General features: G+C 35.5%; 1 protein-coding gene across 1 annotated transcript in view; it reads left to right on the forward strand.

Moving 5' to 3' along the window:
- RAB11FIP2 (RAB11 family interacting protein 2) overlaps positions 1-18062 on the forward strand; it is a 29255-nt gene extending 11193 nt beyond the window's left edge. Inside the window, exons 2-5 of the mRNA XM_009952222.2 lie at positions 477-919; positions 1633-2095; positions 14069-14114; positions 17835-18062. Of these exons, the coding sequence (XP_009950524.1) occupies positions 477-919; positions 1633-2095; positions 14069-14114; positions 17835-18062 (1180 nt within the window). The remainder of the gene's footprint in view (positions 1-476; positions 920-1632; positions 2096-14068; positions 14115-17834) is intronic.
- The last annotated feature ends 920 nt before the right edge of the window (positions 18063-18982 follow it).

Genomic DNA, 18982 nt, shown 5'->3' on the forward strand with positions numbered 1-18982 from the left:
ACCTGAGCAAAATCAAAGGAGAAAAGGTTACCAGATGAAATATTTGCCACATAGTATACATTCAGCTAATACACATCACTGCTAAATAAAGGCCGCTTGAAAAATATCAAGTGTCCTTTTAAATAGCAAAATAAAATGTATTTTTATTGGTAATTAACATCAGATACAAATTCTCCTTCGTAAGTAGATGTGAGCCTATTAGCTTTGACGAAGTTAGTAAGCTTCCAGAGTTGATTTTTGGTTCTTGAAACAGGTCAGCACTGCAAAGAGCTTTGTGCTTGCTTAGTTATTAAGTTTTCTCTTCAAAAACAAATACAGGCAAAGAAGTTTTTCAGTACAGGAATGCTTTAATTTTTGGTATGGAATTTGGTTTTCATATGGTAAATTATACTAGCCAGATACATGAACCAACTAACCAGAGTTAAATGACTAGCCTCCAGAAAACACAACTTAACTTGCTCTTTTTCTCCTTTAAGGTGGTTTCACCTAGAGTCCAGACAAGGGAAGAGAACTAAAGACAGAGGAGAAATAAAGGTCAATATTCAGTTTATGAGGAATAACATGACAGCAAGTATGTTTGATTTGTCAATGAAGGACAAAACCAAATCCCCTTTTGCTAAACTAAAAGACAAAATGAAGGGTCGAAAAACCGATGGGACGTTTTTAGATACATCCTCTGCGATCATCCCAAGTACTCACATACCTGATGCAAATGTAGAGGTATGTAGTGGTGAAGTACAAATGAAATCAAAACCAAAAAAACCTTTCCTTTTGGGACCTCAGCGACTGTCCTCAGCTCATTCAATGTCAGATTTAACGGGATCGCATGTCTCCTCAGAAAAAATGAAATCCAGCACAGTTGGCTACTCTCATCTTTTCAGGCGTCAGCTAGAATCTTTTGGTTCGGTTGATGAAGGTGGTAAGTAAAACTCGTAACCATTATTATTACAGTTTACTGCTGTTAGAGCATTCAAAAGTCTGGTTTTTTAGTTTATGAGGCAATTACAAGGCCAAAAAGTTAAAAATTATTGCTGGCCTATTTTTTTTTTCACTTCTGTTAGTTGGAGGTAACTCATAATTGCTGTTTCTGAGCATAAGAAATACTTAATTGATCATAATGTATGGTAATTTAGCATTTTTCTTCTTATGTCCTCATTTGAGAGTATGTTGTAGTTGAAGCATCTCATTCTAGAGGGAACTCCAGGCAAAACAGCGTCTTCTGAAAAATAAAAGTCTGTTTAAAAAGTTGAAAACTTTCGTCACCAAAGTTTTAAACCTGTTTTATATGAAGAACTGAAAATACTTTGCATTGTTCAAAGTTATTATGCAGCAATAGACTACTGTTGCTTTCTGGAATGGCACACTAGTCATAGCTGCCTTCTTTGTAGAACTTTGTTTTCACACAAGAAGCAGAAATTTGCTGTAGGGTCTCTCCGTAAACATTTCTGAACCACGAAGTGAAGGCCACAGCTGCGGGTTTGTTTTTTAAAAAATAGCTTTGTTACTCAGCAGTGTTTTGAGCTGAGACTGAATTGTAAAGCTTCCAGACCTAAGCTAAAATGGGTTCTCTGCATGTCATAAACTATGATACAGTGTCTCATTGATAATATACTAATGACAGATTGTTTGCAGGGAGTCTAAAATCTCCACATAGAAGGACATTAAGCATTGATACTCCTAAAATGAACCAGCTTGACAGCACAGTTGATGAAACTGCACTTGAAGCACAAAATGACCCATTTACCAATGTGAGTGCTTCGTTACCCCAAAAATTTGCTACACTGCCAAGACAGAAGAATCCGTTTGAAGAAAGCCCAGCAACATGGGATCAAAACATAAGTCTGTTTTCCAAACCTGTCGAAATCAGAAAAGAAATTAAAAAAGAGAAAAAAGAGAAAGTTAGTCTTTTTGAAAGAGTGACTGGAAAAAAAGATAGCAGGAGGTCAGATAAACTTAGCAATGGGGGATCAGACAGTTCTGCTGACTTGAAATCACCTAGTGCGTTTGGTGAAACTCATCAGGAGAGTTTTGATTATGATTCGACTAATCCGTTTGTGACAAACTTCAAGCCTACAAGCATGTTGCCATCTTCAAGGTAGGTTTTTGCTGTATTTCGATCTGATATCTTGAACATGTTATATAAATGAAAATGTGAAGTGTTGAAGAACACAGTCTTTGTGCTTTATATACGTTTATAAGATTGCTTATCTGTTTCTAAGTAAAATTTATGAACTTTTTATGTAGTTTGATCTTTTCTTATTTCATTTTGAAGTTACATTTATATTACTAATGTGTACCATGAATGTTCCTGGTTACTCAGATTTGTGTAAGACCTTGTTCGTGAATCAGAATGGGTTCTTCCTGAAAGTCTTCTGCTTTCACTGAACACTCACTGCTAATTGTTACACTGCCCTGAGTCAAGGTTTTAGAGGGAAAGGTTTCCAGTCTAAGGGAAAGATGAAACAGAATAAAGAAAAGGGTGAAGAAGATGTGAGTAATAAAAACAAACCCTGTGGATGTCACCATGTGGGAAAAAAATGGGTTTAGATTCTATACACTGAAGCACAAGAACTGAAGACCATTCTGTTTCTAAATGGAAGCACCCACATGAGCACTTAGCAGGCTTGGATTCCTTTGACTCACTGTAGCTTTGCAGAGTTCCTGTGTATTCAAGTCGTTGCACAAGGCAGCAGTTTGTGCTAAGCAGAGTGAATTACGTTACAGGAGCTGATAAGAAACTTTGATTTAAGTAATCCATTTTAATCTTTGTTTGTCTATCAACAGTTAACTTGTTTTCCTTAAAAAAAAAAAAAGTATCACACAGTTGTTTCCTTTCTGGCTTTTGTTTGCCAGTGAGGAAAATATACTCTCTCTCTATATATACACCCCCCCACCCATATACTGTTCCAAATGGATAAATATTTAAGCAGTTAATTATTTAACTTTTATCCATTTGCATTCTCATTTTTTTTCTGTATATTAATGCCAGAAATTAACCGTCTTTTTTTTCCAAGGTAATGATTAATTTCTATTTAATGACTTAAGTTTGATAGAAATTAAATTTGGAATTAAAATTCTCCAAACTGGAAGTTTAAGGTTGTGGAATAAATCGCCATTTTAAACAGAAAACGTGGTTCTAACGAATTTGCCTTTTCCCTGTCTATTAATCCCTTATTAATGACACAGTAGTATTTTCTTTTTTAAAATTTCTTGTTTTGTGTTATCTTGTTCTTTAAGAATTTAGAACAGATTGATCTTATTGTATCCAAACTCAGTTTTGTTCAAGGGTTAGAATGCATGCACTCCTGATTTAAACTTACAGTCATTTTCAACTAATCATGGATGTGAATTAGATAAATGAACTGAAATGGAACTGCTCTAGAAAAGATTTTGTTGCCAGAAGCTCACACAGACCTCAATGAATTACCTTCTTAGCTTCTTCTACGAGTCAAGTCAGTTCCTACTGTCTTAAATAACATGTTTACAGACAGAGTCTTAGAATATTACTTATTTAATAAAGGATTTCTCTAGATTAGAGTAAGGTTAGGACGTAGCTTGATTTGTCAGAAGTTAAACTTCCATTTAAATAAGCTCCTTTAAAAGAGAAGTAATTTAAATAACAATTAAAATGACATAGTGTTTAACTTTTTTAAAATGAAAAAATGTATTCAGGCAGATGCTAGATATAAGTAGTGAAATCTTTTGAAGTTCTTGAATGCAGCAGATCTTGATAAATATAAATCTTTGACTGTAATCATGATGGACTTTTTTTTCTTTATTTTGTAATTAAAAAGCTCATCACAGTGCCCATTCAGAAGGACTCTAGTCATTTGTTTCTCCTCTTTGTGTGAGTCTCTTTTACTAGTTCTTGACTTTTATGTAAACAGAAACTTTTGATAAGACAAATAGATATTGTTATTTTCAAAAAGCCAAAAATAGTAAACATTTTGACCTGTTCTATAAGACAGCTATTATGGAATAATATGTAGCATGCAATAGTTTAAGTTAGAAGCTCTTGATTTTTATATGCTTCAGTATTGTGTTCTGTGGGAATCTTTTAGAATATGTTCACTTTCTTTCAAATGTGTCTTGTACAATGATTTTCTTTTGAAGTAGAAACTAATACAAAATGTGCATATTCAATAAGTTTACAGTTTAAGTTTATCTTTTATCTGGGGAGGGTTTGTTGAATGGAATCCATTTTTAATTTTTCAAACTAGTAATACTGTGAAGAAAAATTGTGTAAATCTGTGGGCACAAAATAAATGAGGCTGAGTAACAAATTCAGAACGCAGAAAGCGTACACAGAGAATTTAGACTTTGAGTTGCTTTTTATTTACTCTACATGCTATTAAGCTCTTTTGGTTAGAAACCATTTCTGCAAGCAAACCAGGCAGTATCTTTTTTTTGAGGTGTGTCCGAAATCAGTGTTCTGGTGTGGATGTGGAGTTTGCTTTGCAGGTGGATCTCCCAGTTAACCCCACTTAGCTAAGCCTTTCTTTGAGCGATGGAATGGTCCTGGGGCATGTGAACTGGATTCCTGTCTGATGAAACTCGACGGGAAGATGTGTTCCAGAGACACGTCGTAGCCACGAAAGGGTGCTCAGTCTGTGGGATCAGGCTGGAGAGAGTGCAAAGTGGAAGGAAAAAAAACCCCACAGCAACACTCTTCCCCACCCTCAAAAAATAAAAAAATTACTAAACCCATCATGCGCGGAGTGTGAAGGTCAGGTTCTTAACGCCAGTGAACCTGTGCCTGTGAAGTTAGTGGGAGTCTCTTCAGTGACTCTGGTGGGCTTTGGGTCAGGCTCAAGTCCATCCTAATTAATTGTGTTGGGTCATGTTGACCACGCAGTAATGATGGGCAGGACGGCGGCTGTAACATCACTGACTAATGGCTGGGTGAGTTGCAGAAGAGTTGCTGAATAGCCCTTCACCCAGCCAATCGTGAAGTGCTAACTGGCTGTATGCATCCTGTAATTACTCTTATTTACTAATTGAAAGAATGAAGATAAATACGTCTTCCACATGTTTCTCAGCTGCCGATGCAGAAAATGTGGAAGAGGTTCAGCAACAGTTAGAGGAATTTTTTTCGTAAAAGCAAGAAGTATCCCAGGGTTATTTGAAAATTATTGTTTATTTTTATTACTTTTATTTATTTTTGTTATTTCAAGAAGGCTTAAGAAGTATTTTGGAAAAGCAAAACAAAACCTGCCTGGTTTATGTATACTAATTGCTAGGAAATCACAAAATATGGACCCCTAATTTCTATTAATCTCTGCTCTGGCAAAGGCTTGTTCTGTGTCTTTGGCTAAATCACTTGTCTCCCTGCTCCTGGTCTGTAAAATGGGGATGATATGTTGTTACCTCTTACAGATGCTGAGTGGATAAATTAGTATTTTTTTAAGGGTTTTATAGATACTGTGTTACAGTATTACATAAGTGTTAAGATTGATTTATTTGGGGTTTTTTTATTGTCTGTTGTAGGTGTAACATAGATATTTATGAGCTAATTTCTTGACAATTTAAAAATGCTGCAGTCTCGTTGTGAAACAAGAAATGCTGGTTTTGCAATTATTACAAAATCTGTTAGCTCCAGAGGATGTATATCATACAGCCAATGAAGAATTTTTAAGCACACAATATGTCTAGTATTTTTAGCCAGCATTTACCAATAATGGTTTTGTCTTTGTACTTCTTAATCCACTGCTTTGAAACTTTTACCTAATGTTATCTTAAATTGCATTCATTCTTACAATTACTGCTATTGTCATGGCTCTCAAGAGGTTAATTTGCAGTCAGGAGCCATGTGGATTTTGTATTGAACACAGTTAAAGAAACTGAGGGTAATCCTGGAAAACAAAGATTTATTTTTTTTGTGTGCCATGACCAAACCTTATGCATCTTTTCTCTGAAATTGTTTGTGTTTAGGAAAATACACTACAGTAGGCTAATAAACTGATGTGAAAATTTCTCAATTTACACCACTTGACAAGTGCTAAAAGAAAAGCATCTTTAATTTTAATGTGTTATTAGGACCTTTTTAGAGAGATTGTACAAGTTATTAACAAGGTCCTCTGAGACAGGAGACGGGTAATTAACAGGACCTACAGAAAGAGAGTTTAGGTAATTAACAAGATCTTAGGCACTGGACACGGGGAAACAAATAGTCCAATATTTAAAGCTGACAGGTTGTTACTAGTCTGATCAAATTCCAGATCTAGGAAACTGACTTTAGGTGCTTGGGAGCTTTCTAAGAAACATTTTGTGTATATAAAAAAATACATACATATACATAAATAATATAAATATGTATCTGTATATACATAGATGTATATGTATAGAGAGAGATGCATTCAAAAAAACCTTTTAAAGTAGCACTTCCATGACCTAAATATTGTTAAACTTAGAGAAAAGAGGATAAAGGTTGTGCCTACATACTGGTTACACTTTTTCTCAAGTTCTGGCAATAAATATGTTACATTCTGAGCAACGTGGAAGATGGGGTGGTGGCGGAGAAAGGAACATGTATCTTACTAGGATTCACTGTGACAGTTATGAATAAGGCTCATATTTATAACATTAGTTATTGGTCAGTTGGATCATAAAATAGAAAAATATTATTTAATTTTTGTGCTATGTTCTTTTATTGCTTTGGCCTTTTTAAAAAATTGCAACTCACCCCCCAACCAACCCAACCGTTAAACTGATCTCTTTTGCATCTTTCTGCTTTGCCTGTCGTTTCCGAACGTGGTTATTTTCTTCAGCCTCTCTCCCCCATGCTGTCATCACACGCAGCCAACCGAGCTGCCTGCCTCTCCAACATTGCCTGCTCCAAACAAGTCGCTATCTGCAGTTTCATCTTTCCCAACGGATGCAATGTCTCTGCCTTTTGAGATCTTCATTACTAGATTTGGAAAAAAGCAAAGTGAGGTGCCGTGAAAACATGAGGCTCTCTGTAACCACGGTGTGTTCAGATCACATGGAATTGTTAAGTCTAAAGAACAGCTGAGGTCTGTTACATTTCAGCAAATTTTAAAATTTTGTGTGTGTGATGGTCAACGAGTTACAGAAGCTTTTGGAAAATCGTGGTGTTACTCTGATTTTCTCGGTTACTTGTCAGTTGAGCGATGTTAGTAGACCAGGTTCCTGGCTCTAGTAAACTGCAGTTGTGAAGTAAAACCTGTTAGCTAACACCACCGTGGAGGTAAGTTATTAGTGCAATAACTTCAACATCATCAAAGATAAATGACTGCCAAATGGTTTCAATCTTGCCTGTTACGTGTGCCAGAGGCATATAGTTACTGGCCACACTCCGTTGGAATGAACCCCAGAAGTTGCCTGATCAGACCAAAGGGTTGTAATGGCCGTACATTTCCTTATCAAATAGGTCATGCTTCTCAGTGTATAATACAACACTTTTTAATTTTCATATTTTTCAGAAGTGCTGATCTGTTTAACAAGTTTGTTACTGTGCTGGCTGGAGTAATAGTCTGTTCTGGCATTTTAATGTATATTTATTTCTCTGTTAGTCAAAAAATAGCATCAGGTGAACTATGCTATTTTCTGAATTTTGTTTCCTCTCTCAGTGTTAGCATGTCTTATTTTAAGAACAGTGTACTTCTGCATCGCTTTTCTTGAAATGAAAGGGGTTTTTTTTCAGTTCTCTTCTGAAATTTCACTAGACTTGACTACAAAACAAGCAGAAGTCATGCAAGTATTCTTAGTCTTTCCTGCCAGGACTGTTGTCATCTGATTTAGAAAGATCACTGCATGTGATGAAGGAAAAATGAAATCTTTTGCAAAGCTCCTACAGAGCAATGGTCACAGTATTTGGGGTAATACTTAGTATTTATCTTGGCTTTTGCAGACTCTTCACCAGCAATCACTTACTCCTAATTAGTTGTCTGGTTTAGAAACATGGTTTTGGAAGTTCATCCTGCTGGCTGCATGACAAGGTTTTTTTCAAGCTTTCATTGTCTTTTGGTGCACATTAGGGCATATAAAATCTTTTTTGAGAGGAATATTACCTATCCCGAGGGGGAATGCACTACCTGTTCTATTTTCTTTTTTAAAAAAAAAATCAAATAGTTATATCCAGTTTATTTATTAATAAATGCAGAAGCTATGTAAAATTGATTAAGTTCTTTTTCTGTTTCACTATAAGAACTAAAAATTAGTGCTATTTTTTTTAAGCATTTAAAAGTGGTTCTGGAAGTTTCAATATAATATTTTGCTTTAGGGTTGTTTGATTTTTTTGATTGACTTATAGATCTCTAATAGTAGGGTCTTCTAGTGGAGATGCTGGCACAACTTTTAGTGTAACAGTTCTTTAGCAGTCTCTTGAGAATTAAACTTCATTAGTTTTTTAGCCATAGCACAACTGCCTGGTAAAAGGAGGTGTATTTGAATGCTTAAAAATACTAACTTTTTATGTAAAACTGTTGTTTGTTTCCAGAAACTTAAATTAAAATTCAGTTGAGTACAATGTGTGAGATCATCCTTTACTTTAGAGTGCCTTGTAAGTCCTGAATAATAATGAATTTGCACAAGCAGTGTGTCCAGCGGTGTGCAAGTACAAGTGCCATTGTTTTAAGATATTTATATTTTTGGAAGGAGAAGGCTGGCATTCTGGTAGAGCTCAGGAATACACCCTTGTATGCTGCCACTTCCCTTGATGTGTCTCAAGCAGTATCAGACACCTCAGAATTGGTCACCAGCCTATTGTGGATCCAAACTCACATCTGTTTTCAAAATGAAGGTGTTTATACCTAAAGCCAAAATTTTGTTCAATTCTTTGAGTCATTTTAACTGCAAGTTTCTGTGCTTCTATATAGTTGCATTGTCATGTTTCTACTGGACTAAATTTGGAATATATGTGAGCCACAAGAGAAAAGGCTGCTTCCTTGAAGTACACATTGTTCAGGACCGTTACCCAGCACTGTATTCTGAGACTGTAACTTCTTTATCTCATGGAACCTTCTGCCATCTCTGAAGGGCTCCGTAGGGTGCAGCACTATACTCGTGAACGGATCATTTCCAAAGGAGTCTATGTAAAGAATATGTAGCATGAGAACAAGTGATTTGCAAGAAAAGTTTGTCTTACATTCAAAGTTCAGGGATTTTGGTCGTTTCTTAACAGTTGGCATGAGACTTTATAGTAATATTAAGAAAATGCAGTGATAGCAGCAAAACCTGATACTCTTTTTGTGTCCTCCTGGGGTTACACAAACTCCAGAAGGCCATGGAACATGGCTTGACAGCAGGACAGTTTATACAGTGAAGTCTCTTAAATGATGTTCCCCAGAATCTGATTGGGAAATAAATAGTAATATGCTTACTCCGTATACTTACTTTGCTGCCAGGCATGACAGTCATTCCTTCTCAGAGTATAAAGTGGTGTGTGCATTGCCAGGCACAGCAGGCTAATAATATTCTATGGAAAGCTAAGTTTCTGAGTTTCATTAACTGTCTCTGATTTTATTAATTTCTTTTGTTTTTCTAGTCATTGGTAATAACTTAAATTGCATCCTAGTATTTCAAGATTTTGAGATGTTTTGTGAGAATCCAAAGAAAAATGCGTAAGCACTGTAGTAAGAATCAGTCCAAAGACCAAGAAATAGGAATAGGAATATTTCTACTCTAATGGAAAATGAACATGGTGGAGTTTTGCTAATTACCTGTACACAGACGTTCCATGTTAAAGGAAAAAGCCTGAAAGCTCACACTGAGCTTATTGGTATAATGGATAATTTGCAGGATGTCAAGTTAACATAGAAGATTTCAGTATTTTGAATAGTAATGATTAATGTAAATATCCTGGGTTTAATTTCTAATAGTATAAATACAATGCTCGAGTAACTAATACAAATAGCAAAAGCTAAGTAAAAAGCTTTTGCTCCTTAAGAAAATACATTTTCCATGCAGCCTAATTTAAGAGTCTGATTCCCATTCATTATGTTGTCAGAGTAAGTGGTTCAGGCAGTAGAATGTTTAAATCAGTTGTAGGAAAAGATTTTTTAAACATTGCTTTAATCTCTAGGTATTTAGAAGCTAAATATTTAAGCAGCCACTAGTCCTAATGTTTGAATTTTTAACTACCATTAAACTTCAAAAGACAAAGTTACAAGCTCCAGTCATAAATTTGAGCTTGTGATGCATCCTAAACCCAACTCCACTGTGATGAAGTTTCTATACAAACTGCAGATAATCAGCACGCAATGTGAGTATTTAACTACCTCAAAAAAGTGTTATGAAAAAAAAAGTATGTTTCATGTTGTTCTAATCAAACATATTTAAAAAGAGAAAATAACAAGAACGTATAAAATAATACACTCGCTATGATTATGAAATAGTCATCCAAAACACTCTACAGAGTCAGCATTATAGTATGTCTGTCTCCATTATTACCTTATACTATTTTTATTTCTCGGCATTTTTCTCCCCCCAGCAACATGATGATAGGAAAGGTTTCTCGTCTCAGATGGGCTAAAATGGAAATCCAATCTAATAAACCCCCAGAAATTCAAACAAACTTTACTATTGAGCAAAAATGTACATGTAAAGAAAAAGTTATATCCCAAGCAATAAAATAATGATTTAATCTGTTAAAAATACCTGATATAAAGTAACTGTTTAGGAAACTAATTGAATTCCCAGATGAGTGAAATGGAGGACACGACTTAATTGCTGTGCAAGATTGAAGAGATCTGTTCTACCTGTAGTGGGGTAGCTACTGATTTTGAATCTGTGCTGGTGTGATTTACCTAGTTCCTAGCTTTCTTGAAGGTGATCAGAGTAAATGAAAGTTTATTAGCTGTAAGAGACAAACTGTTATAAATCACTATGGAACCTGGGACATCACCTTGCGACATGTTAGACTCCACAGTAGTGGAGAGGGGAGCTTCTTGCCCTGTCTGGATAAGTGGAAGAGGTAGAAAATGACATGATTCCTTGAGATGATGAAGGACACAGGCACAAGAAGGTAGATGAGCTCTTTTCAGTGAGCAGAAAGAGGAGCAGTCAAGCGAGTTTGTGTAGGTTGGATGGTGTGTCCAGTGAGGAGGCGTTATACTCGGATATAACAGCACCTGGGAGTTACACATGGTGTTAGTGACGACAAGCCAGAGAAACCCAATTTGACTGCAGTTCTCTGAGTGAGTTGGCAGAAAGTCCATTTGTTAGAAAAGAAACATCTTTTTACAAGTAAAAATGAGCAAATTTAGTTTGGGCATAATTGAGAAACAATGATTATAGAATTCCACAATGCCACTTTTTTATACCATCACTGTTCACAGAAAACTGCGCTCAAAAAAAAGTTGAAAAACTCTTTTCCCAAGCTGTGAACATGTTTTTTTCATGCTTCCGTAGCAAAAGCTCCCTGCCAATTTATCAAACCTTGGAGAAAAAACAGAGACCAGATTATAACTAGCGTTATCACCATGAACTGTGATTTTGAGACAGTAAAAAATGACATTATTTTTTTATAATTTCTTAGATCAAGGATTTCAGAGTGCTTTCAGGAAGTCAAGAAAATGGCTGCTTGAAGGAGGCTTGTGATGGTTGTAGAGTGTGCGGGCTGTAGGCCTAGAGGCGTGTTTTCTGTAAGCTATTACCAGTACTCAAGTGAGATGGCAACTTTAGGGGTGTAAAGGTAGGGATGAAATTTAAATTAAAAAATAAACACTGTCATGAATTTTAGTACACCACACATGCAACTGCCCCAACTGTATGCATTCGTAATTTTACAGTATTTTCTTTTGAGGTATTACTTGGTCCTCGAACGGTGAATTACGGGTACGGCGGTGAGGGCCTGCATCTGCTCACGCTCACCTCGGGCTGGAATCGCTGGCAGGAAACCCTGCGGGGCTCAGCGAGGCTGCGGAGCTCCCACCTTCCTTAGCAGACAGAAAAATGTTATGTGCAATCTCAGCACCTGTTTCTTCTTTGAGAAGCAGTATATTTTCCACATATCTCTTTAAATATGAGTAAGAAGGGTTGGGGTTTTTATTGGGGAATAGTTTGTTTAATAGTTTTACATTTTTTGCAAGTATATTCAGTTTGCTTCATGTAAAATACGCAGATGTTCTCTTTTGTAATTGTGGTTACAATGTCCACAGTGTTGCGGAAATGATTGCAGTTTTTTTAGCTAAAAAAAAATTAGTCCGCCTTGCGATTGATTTGTAGTTCTAACTTGCAAACATAACTTTTCAGAGCCAGGACTGCTGCTTTTCTTTTAAGCTGCTGCTATGAGAGTCCTAGAACTTATTTCACAGAAACTATAAAGTCATTCAAGGCCCTGAAAGATCTTGCTTTTTTAACCTTTCGGAAAGTCACTCAGTTGAGCAGTCAGGCCGTATTATTCTATATCTTGTCTAACATGAGGAAACAGTCCCAAAAGAAAGATATCCCAAATTAACGCCACACTTCGTTAAATAGAGACATTCTTGGTTTTCACCAAGCTAATTCGATCCAGTTCAGTTAACTCATTTTTTTTGTGCTCGGATCACAAAAGGCAGCCATGAATGAAGTAAGTTCATCATGTGTTTGACACATCAGTGTGAAACTAAAAGGCGGGCTGTGAGGGAGGGTTCCTGCCTTTAGCTTTTAGACAATACCCGATGAAAGAGGCCTCTCATTCAGAACTGGTCTCCAGCAAACTAGGCAGACTGCTGTGGATCACTGTTACAAACAGGTATAATGGGAATTAGCCAGAACTTGATTTGTCAGACACCTCTTGATTTCTAGTTGTGACTGTTCGTGTAATCCAATCTTTATCTAATATCCTCGGTCCAGCAGATGGTTCACAGGACTTCTGTATGAGCAAAAGACTGCCTGCTTTGGAAAGGAAAAATACTTCTACAGGATGAAAAATTTTAACATAAGAAAAAAAAAAAAGCAATGTAAATGAAGTTTTTTTACAGAAAAAAAAAAAAGAGGTTTTACATTTGACGTAATTTACGTTTGTAAATGATATCCCTTCGACTTTTACACCATGAAATATATGGCTTATAAATTCAGATAACAGTGATGAACAGTCATGAAATACATGTTCCTTACTTTAAGCTACCTTTAAAATAAAAAAGTCTAAACATATTTCTATAACTTTTTGCATTATTCTCAGTCAACAAACATCACCGTGGACAGCCAGTATGTGCAATCTAAGTAGTAGATTCTGTGATGTGAAAAAATGATGCCTGCTATGATGCTACCAAGGAAATAGTATTTGTGAGCCATATCCAAGTTCTGAACGCATTTTCAGAGAGTTTTTTCTCCCAACTTGCTGCACCAAGTACGTAAGAACATAGCAGCACTGATTTTTGAAGATATTTGCTAATAATTACATCAACCTGAGAGACCAGTGGTCCGTTTCTTAGACCTGATGCTTAGACGATGGCTGCTTTTATCAACATCAGCTGCACTTTTGCAGTTGAGGAAGAAAAAGTCTCAACAACATCATGAAATAGCTTTGCTTTTCGGTATGGTAGGACAATCACTAGGTTTATAAAATAACAGATTATTTATTGAATTTTAATTACAAAACAAATATTGCTGACAGAAGATGGCTTTTCAGCTCTGACTTAAGCTGGTGATCTCACTGGCATTTCTAAAGGACCTTTCTCCTCTAGCAGCTGCCAAGGAAGCTGGGAATACATGTTAGTCTACAGGGTTGTTTTGTTGTTTTTTAACAATCTCATCCCAGGGTCCTGTTTCCAGAATATTTCATTTAAGTATCTCTTTTTGCTTAGAAGCTTGAGGTAAGTCTAGAGATAAGAGAAGAGCTAAGGAAGCCCAATCCATAATATTCTTTCTTGCACCTCTTCATTACTTATTCAAATTTTATGACAAAAAGAATATGAAAAATACAAAAAATTATGAGCAAAGACTATATGAAAATTTCCCTTAGCTTTGAATATTTTCCTACTTTTCCTAAGTTCAACAAATCAAGAAAGTAAATAATATTAAATATTTTCTAGATATGTACCTAATTCAATAGTGTCTTGTAGTAGATGATTTGGTCAGATAAGTATGCACTGCTAATATCTGGGGGTTTGTTTTTTTCCTACAGTTTTACTATGAATCCTTCTGGCATTGAGGACCTCAGGAAAACAATGGTGAGTTATGAAGTGTTATGGAAAGCTGTCAGTAAATGCCAGCTAATTGGTGCTTGACACAATATAAGCTATTATTCTTGTTTAACCTCCTATAAGGAAATGTTTGGGGGTGTTTGTTTTTCTTTTGACATACCCAGAAAATCTAATTAGAAAATTACAGACATAATATAAATTTGGAAATAAAGAGGAGTTTTACACTCAATATGCAGTGTGCTTCTGGTGTGATATAGAGAAGAAGGGAAAAGTCAGATCTTTGCACAGAAAATGAAAACTGTTGCTTTGGGCTGTTTCAGATGACTAGAGAAGTAGCAGTCAGGTGAGGAACTCTGCATTAGGCAGCGGTGTATTAGTTGACCTAACAGGAGTTTCCTGTTGCTGTAGTTGGAGACTTCAGGACAGTCTTTAGATGGCAAATCAAAATGGAAGTAATGAACTGATAAATGAGGGAATTAATAATACAAATAATAAATGAACAGCCTCTCAGGAAACACTAAAAATAGACATACTCGAAATTATTATTCAAAATACACTTTGACTCTAAAAGTACCTAGAATAAATTGTGTACTAAGAAAAGACCAAAGAAATCCACAGATTTCCTATGCAGTATCTTAGTTTGAAGGAAAATGTGGTCTTACTAGAATTTGTTCTGTGAATAGATGAAATCTTTAAAACTGAGTTTGTTTTCAATCTTTAAAACTTACAGAAAACAAATGTCACAAGCAAATACGGCTTTGTACTGTTTGGGTTTTGCTGGTTTATGTAAATGATTTGTAACAACATTTGATGTTATTGTAAATGCCCAAGTTTTTATAATGTAAGTAACTGGTGGGAGATGTCAGAGTATATGAAGGCTGCCTTTGATCAGATAGTAAACTGAATTCCACCAGGCGGTTACTTAATCTCTGACAAAAAGCGACATCAAAAAAATTGATTTAACTTAGCAGCTATTGTCTGTAAAGTAACCATAATTACAGTTTCTATGTGCTTGCAAATGTGCTACTGCAAATCATGTAATTTATTGCTGGTAAAAGCATCAGTTTAATTCTTTTAAGAAATAAGATGTGAATTGTTTTATTTAAAGGATTTAAAGGTGATAAAAGAAATCCTTGATGATTTTTCTTATAGAATACCCGCTATCCTAAATGTCAGTTGTAGGATTATAAGGTGGTGCTCATTTAATACAAAACACAAATTAGGAGAGGAAACTATATCTCAACCATAGTTTTGAATGAAACCATTTGAATATTTTTTTTTAAATATTCAAGATTGCTTTCTAAGGTGTTTGAAGTAATTTATTATTGGGTTCTGCAATAATAGCCCTCACCAAGTTATTATATTTCTTCCTTGTGCATCACATTTAGTAATTATGTTTGTATGCCTTCTACTCTGGTGCCAACACCTGTCTCTGAAAGAAGTGTTTAAATGGGAGCAGTAGCCAGTTGAAAGGGCAGCGTGAGCTCTTTAAGGCCTAATTAAGAACTGAAAGGAAGATGAAGTAAGTAGGACAAAAGATGTGAAAGTAGCTTAGAAGATATTCCCAGAGCAGAATTCCTCATTAGAACAATAAAGAGATGATCAGAGATTGCCAGGCCTTCATTTTATCTAACTCCATTTCCTCTGGCTGTCAGTGCATACCCCAACAGTATTTTGTAGCTGAGACAATCATTCTTTGCCTAGCTTGTTATTAAGAATCTTTTTTTCCTTAATAATTCATTATAAGATTAATTTTTTGTATTAAAATTGTAGTATCTGTTTTTGTAAAGATACAGTTGTTCCTTATACATTTAAGTATCTCTTATTTGCTCAAACTGAACATTTAAAATCTTCTTAACTTTAACAATATTTATTTCTAAGCATTAACATCCTTTTAACGAGAATTTTCTTGTGTAATTACTAGGATAGGTTATTTCCCTCCATATTGAGCATACGTATGACAAAACATCTTTAAAGCATATGTATTACACACAATTTTCCAGTAAACTTTATATAATAATTAAAGGCATCATTGCATCTTAATCCCTGTTCCTTTGCCAAATCAGAAAATTGGGCAAACCCTGTATTTTAGACATGGAAGTGTTAATGATGTCTTTTCCAAAGTGTACAGAAATGTAGTACCATAAAGAGAAAATTTTACTTCCTTCTTGTAGAAGAAAATGTGCTAAAAATATAATGACCCCAAAGTGAAGTTATTTTCTCTTCCATACTTGATGGAAATCAATTACTAACCAATTTATAAATTTCATCAAGTTACCCATTGTAATAAAGTGGGAGTTATTGATCACTTACAATCTTGTAACTTGATAAGTTTAAAATACTGAATGCAGGTACATAAACGTGGCATTAAATAACTCAAAAGTAGTGAGAAACTCTTAAAAGCAGACATTTTCAAGAGCTACTATTAGAATATAATTGATGGAGAGAAGCTGATTGATCTGTCGTGCTTCAGCCTATTTGCAGTGCACCATCACGTTTAATTAGGTTTATTTGAAAACTTTGGCCACCTGCGTATTTTAATGATTCGACATATGCCAATGTGCAAATATGGAGCTGTATGGAGAGAAAAGGCATGGAGCATGGAAAAGGAATTAATATGACTATATTATGGGGTGTGCTTCCTAGCTGTGCAAGCTTTATCATTTTTAATGACAAGTTTCTACTGTAAACAAAAGCTATCTTGTGTTCTTCTTCTGCCGTGTTGGAGGTGCAGGATTTGAGAGGTTAGATTATTTAACTTTATTAGAGGTTCCATATCTTTTAAATGTCTCCATTTCTGAATCAGATAACTTACTGCTTAGCATGTCTAACAGTGCTAATTCTTTTGTAAACCAACTCTCACAGTCTTTCTCAGTTCTACCTTTCCAGATTTTTCTTAATCTGGTTACTTAAGGTCACAGCTAATTCTTCTTCACACAAAATAAGACGTTCAGGTTTATAGTGTTATGCTCACATGTTGCCCTTTGTTAAGGGAGCTAATTTGTCCATCTCTGCTAATACCTGTACTTACTGAGTCGTCAGAAATCATTACAGAAATAATTCTGTTTTCCCTACTGCTTAATTCTGGGCCTCTTCTGCTTTAAAGCAAACAAGCAGGCAAGCAAGATCTTTTAGTAGAACACGTTTGTGTCTTAAGGGCTTTGGTGCAAACAAGGTGCAGCCTTTTACCTTCACTTGAAATTTAAAATTGAAAGTTTTATTATATGATTCAGAGGCCAAGGCCTGGAGAACCACTGATAACTAAAAGTAGAATATGAAAGACAAATGAGGGCTGATGTCATTTAGAGTTAGGAAATATTTTGCTGTGATATGCTCAAAAGGTGAGAACTCAGGAAACTTAAAGTAGGACTTGAATTCTCAGGGCTCTTTCTCTTGTTCTTCTATAATTAAGGTTACCACATAGTTGGTTTCCTTAAGTGGACCTGCTAACTGTTCTGGAGGTTACTGCTCGTACGGTCATTAACTATGTATACATCTCACTGAGAAAAATATTAATTTCTAAGGTGACAGCATAGGAAACTTATTTCGAACTGGGCAAGCTATCTCCAGTTCTCTGCTCCAGTGGGGGTGTTGGAGGCAGAAGCTCTTGAGCAAATGGACGTAAGTTGTCCAAGAGAAGTCATTTCTGTCAAGAGGTGCACGAGCAATACATGAAAAGCAATAACCCATCGATTTGTTCAGAACACTGAACTGTTTAACAAAATCTGGTGGTTTTTTTATCTGTAGGATGGAAATCCTTTCGATGCCACTGCAGGATACCGTAACCTTACTTACGAAGAGGTTTTGCAGGAGCTGGTGAAACATAAAGAGCAACTTAAGAAGAAGGACACCCATATTCGTGAACTTGAGGATTACATTGATAATCTTCTTGTACGAGTAATGGAAGAAACACCTAGTATTCTCAGAGTGCCATATGAACCTTCTCGAAAAGCTGGCAAATTTTCCAAAAGCTAAGATGGTACTTTCTGCTGAATACGTTAGTGGAAGGAAATCACACTTTAACATTTTGACTTTTCATTCCTTTTTGCCTAAGAAATTCCAGGAATCAGGAGAGGACAGGACTACAACGTGGGGTTTTTTTCATTTGTTTTTTACTCTGAACACTAGCAGGGACTGCCAAAAGTTACTGTTAGATTAGCTAAATAACTTTTTCTTTTTGAAAACACCTTAGGTACAGAATACTTACACTAGAGTAAATAATACACATTAAATATGTTAATGCAGTTTGTATAATAGCTTCATATTCGCCATGTGGCAGTTTCAACTGGGAAGCCTGTGCTGTTATGAATGTTTTCTTGAGTGATTATTGGTATTATGCAAATATATTGATTCTGATATTACAGCATGCCATCAAGACCACTGTTTTCAAGCCAGTGTAGTACGCTTTACTAAACCTAAGTGTGGCTTGTTGCAATGGAATGTAGTTTGTTCTACATGTATTAGAGGAAAACAGTGATGCACAATCTTTGCAGAGTAAATGCTGTATTCTGTACAACGTGCTTTTTGTATAACAATGTGAAAAATACCATGCCATTTCAGTAGTGGCACATGCTGGAATCAATTATTTTACACTTAAATGCTGGATTTTGTGTATAATGATTGAACTTTGGTAGTAAGCTCATGACATAAGGTTGTTTTGAGGATCTTTTTGTATGAAGTTATTGCATGCCTTTTTATATGTTAAAAGTACTTTGAACAGTGTTAATAGAGTCGGAGGTAGGACTGGAGAAAAGTATGGAATGAAGATATAAATACTTTGTTCAGTCAAAGTCTACTACAGTGAAAATGTAGGAGAAATGAACAGACTGACTTAAATAGAAATGATAATTCAAAAAATATAGAACTGACTCAATTTAAGGTTGAGTTTTACATGA

Source organism: Leptosomus discolor, chromosome 6 (assembly GCF_034619465.1).
Source record: "Leptosomus discolor isolate bLepDis1 chromosome 6, bLepDis1.hap2, whole genome shotgun sequence".
In the NCBI taxonomy this organism is placed as follows: domain Eukaryota; kingdom Metazoa; phylum Chordata; class Aves; order Leptosomiformes; family Leptosomidae; genus Leptosomus; species Leptosomus discolor.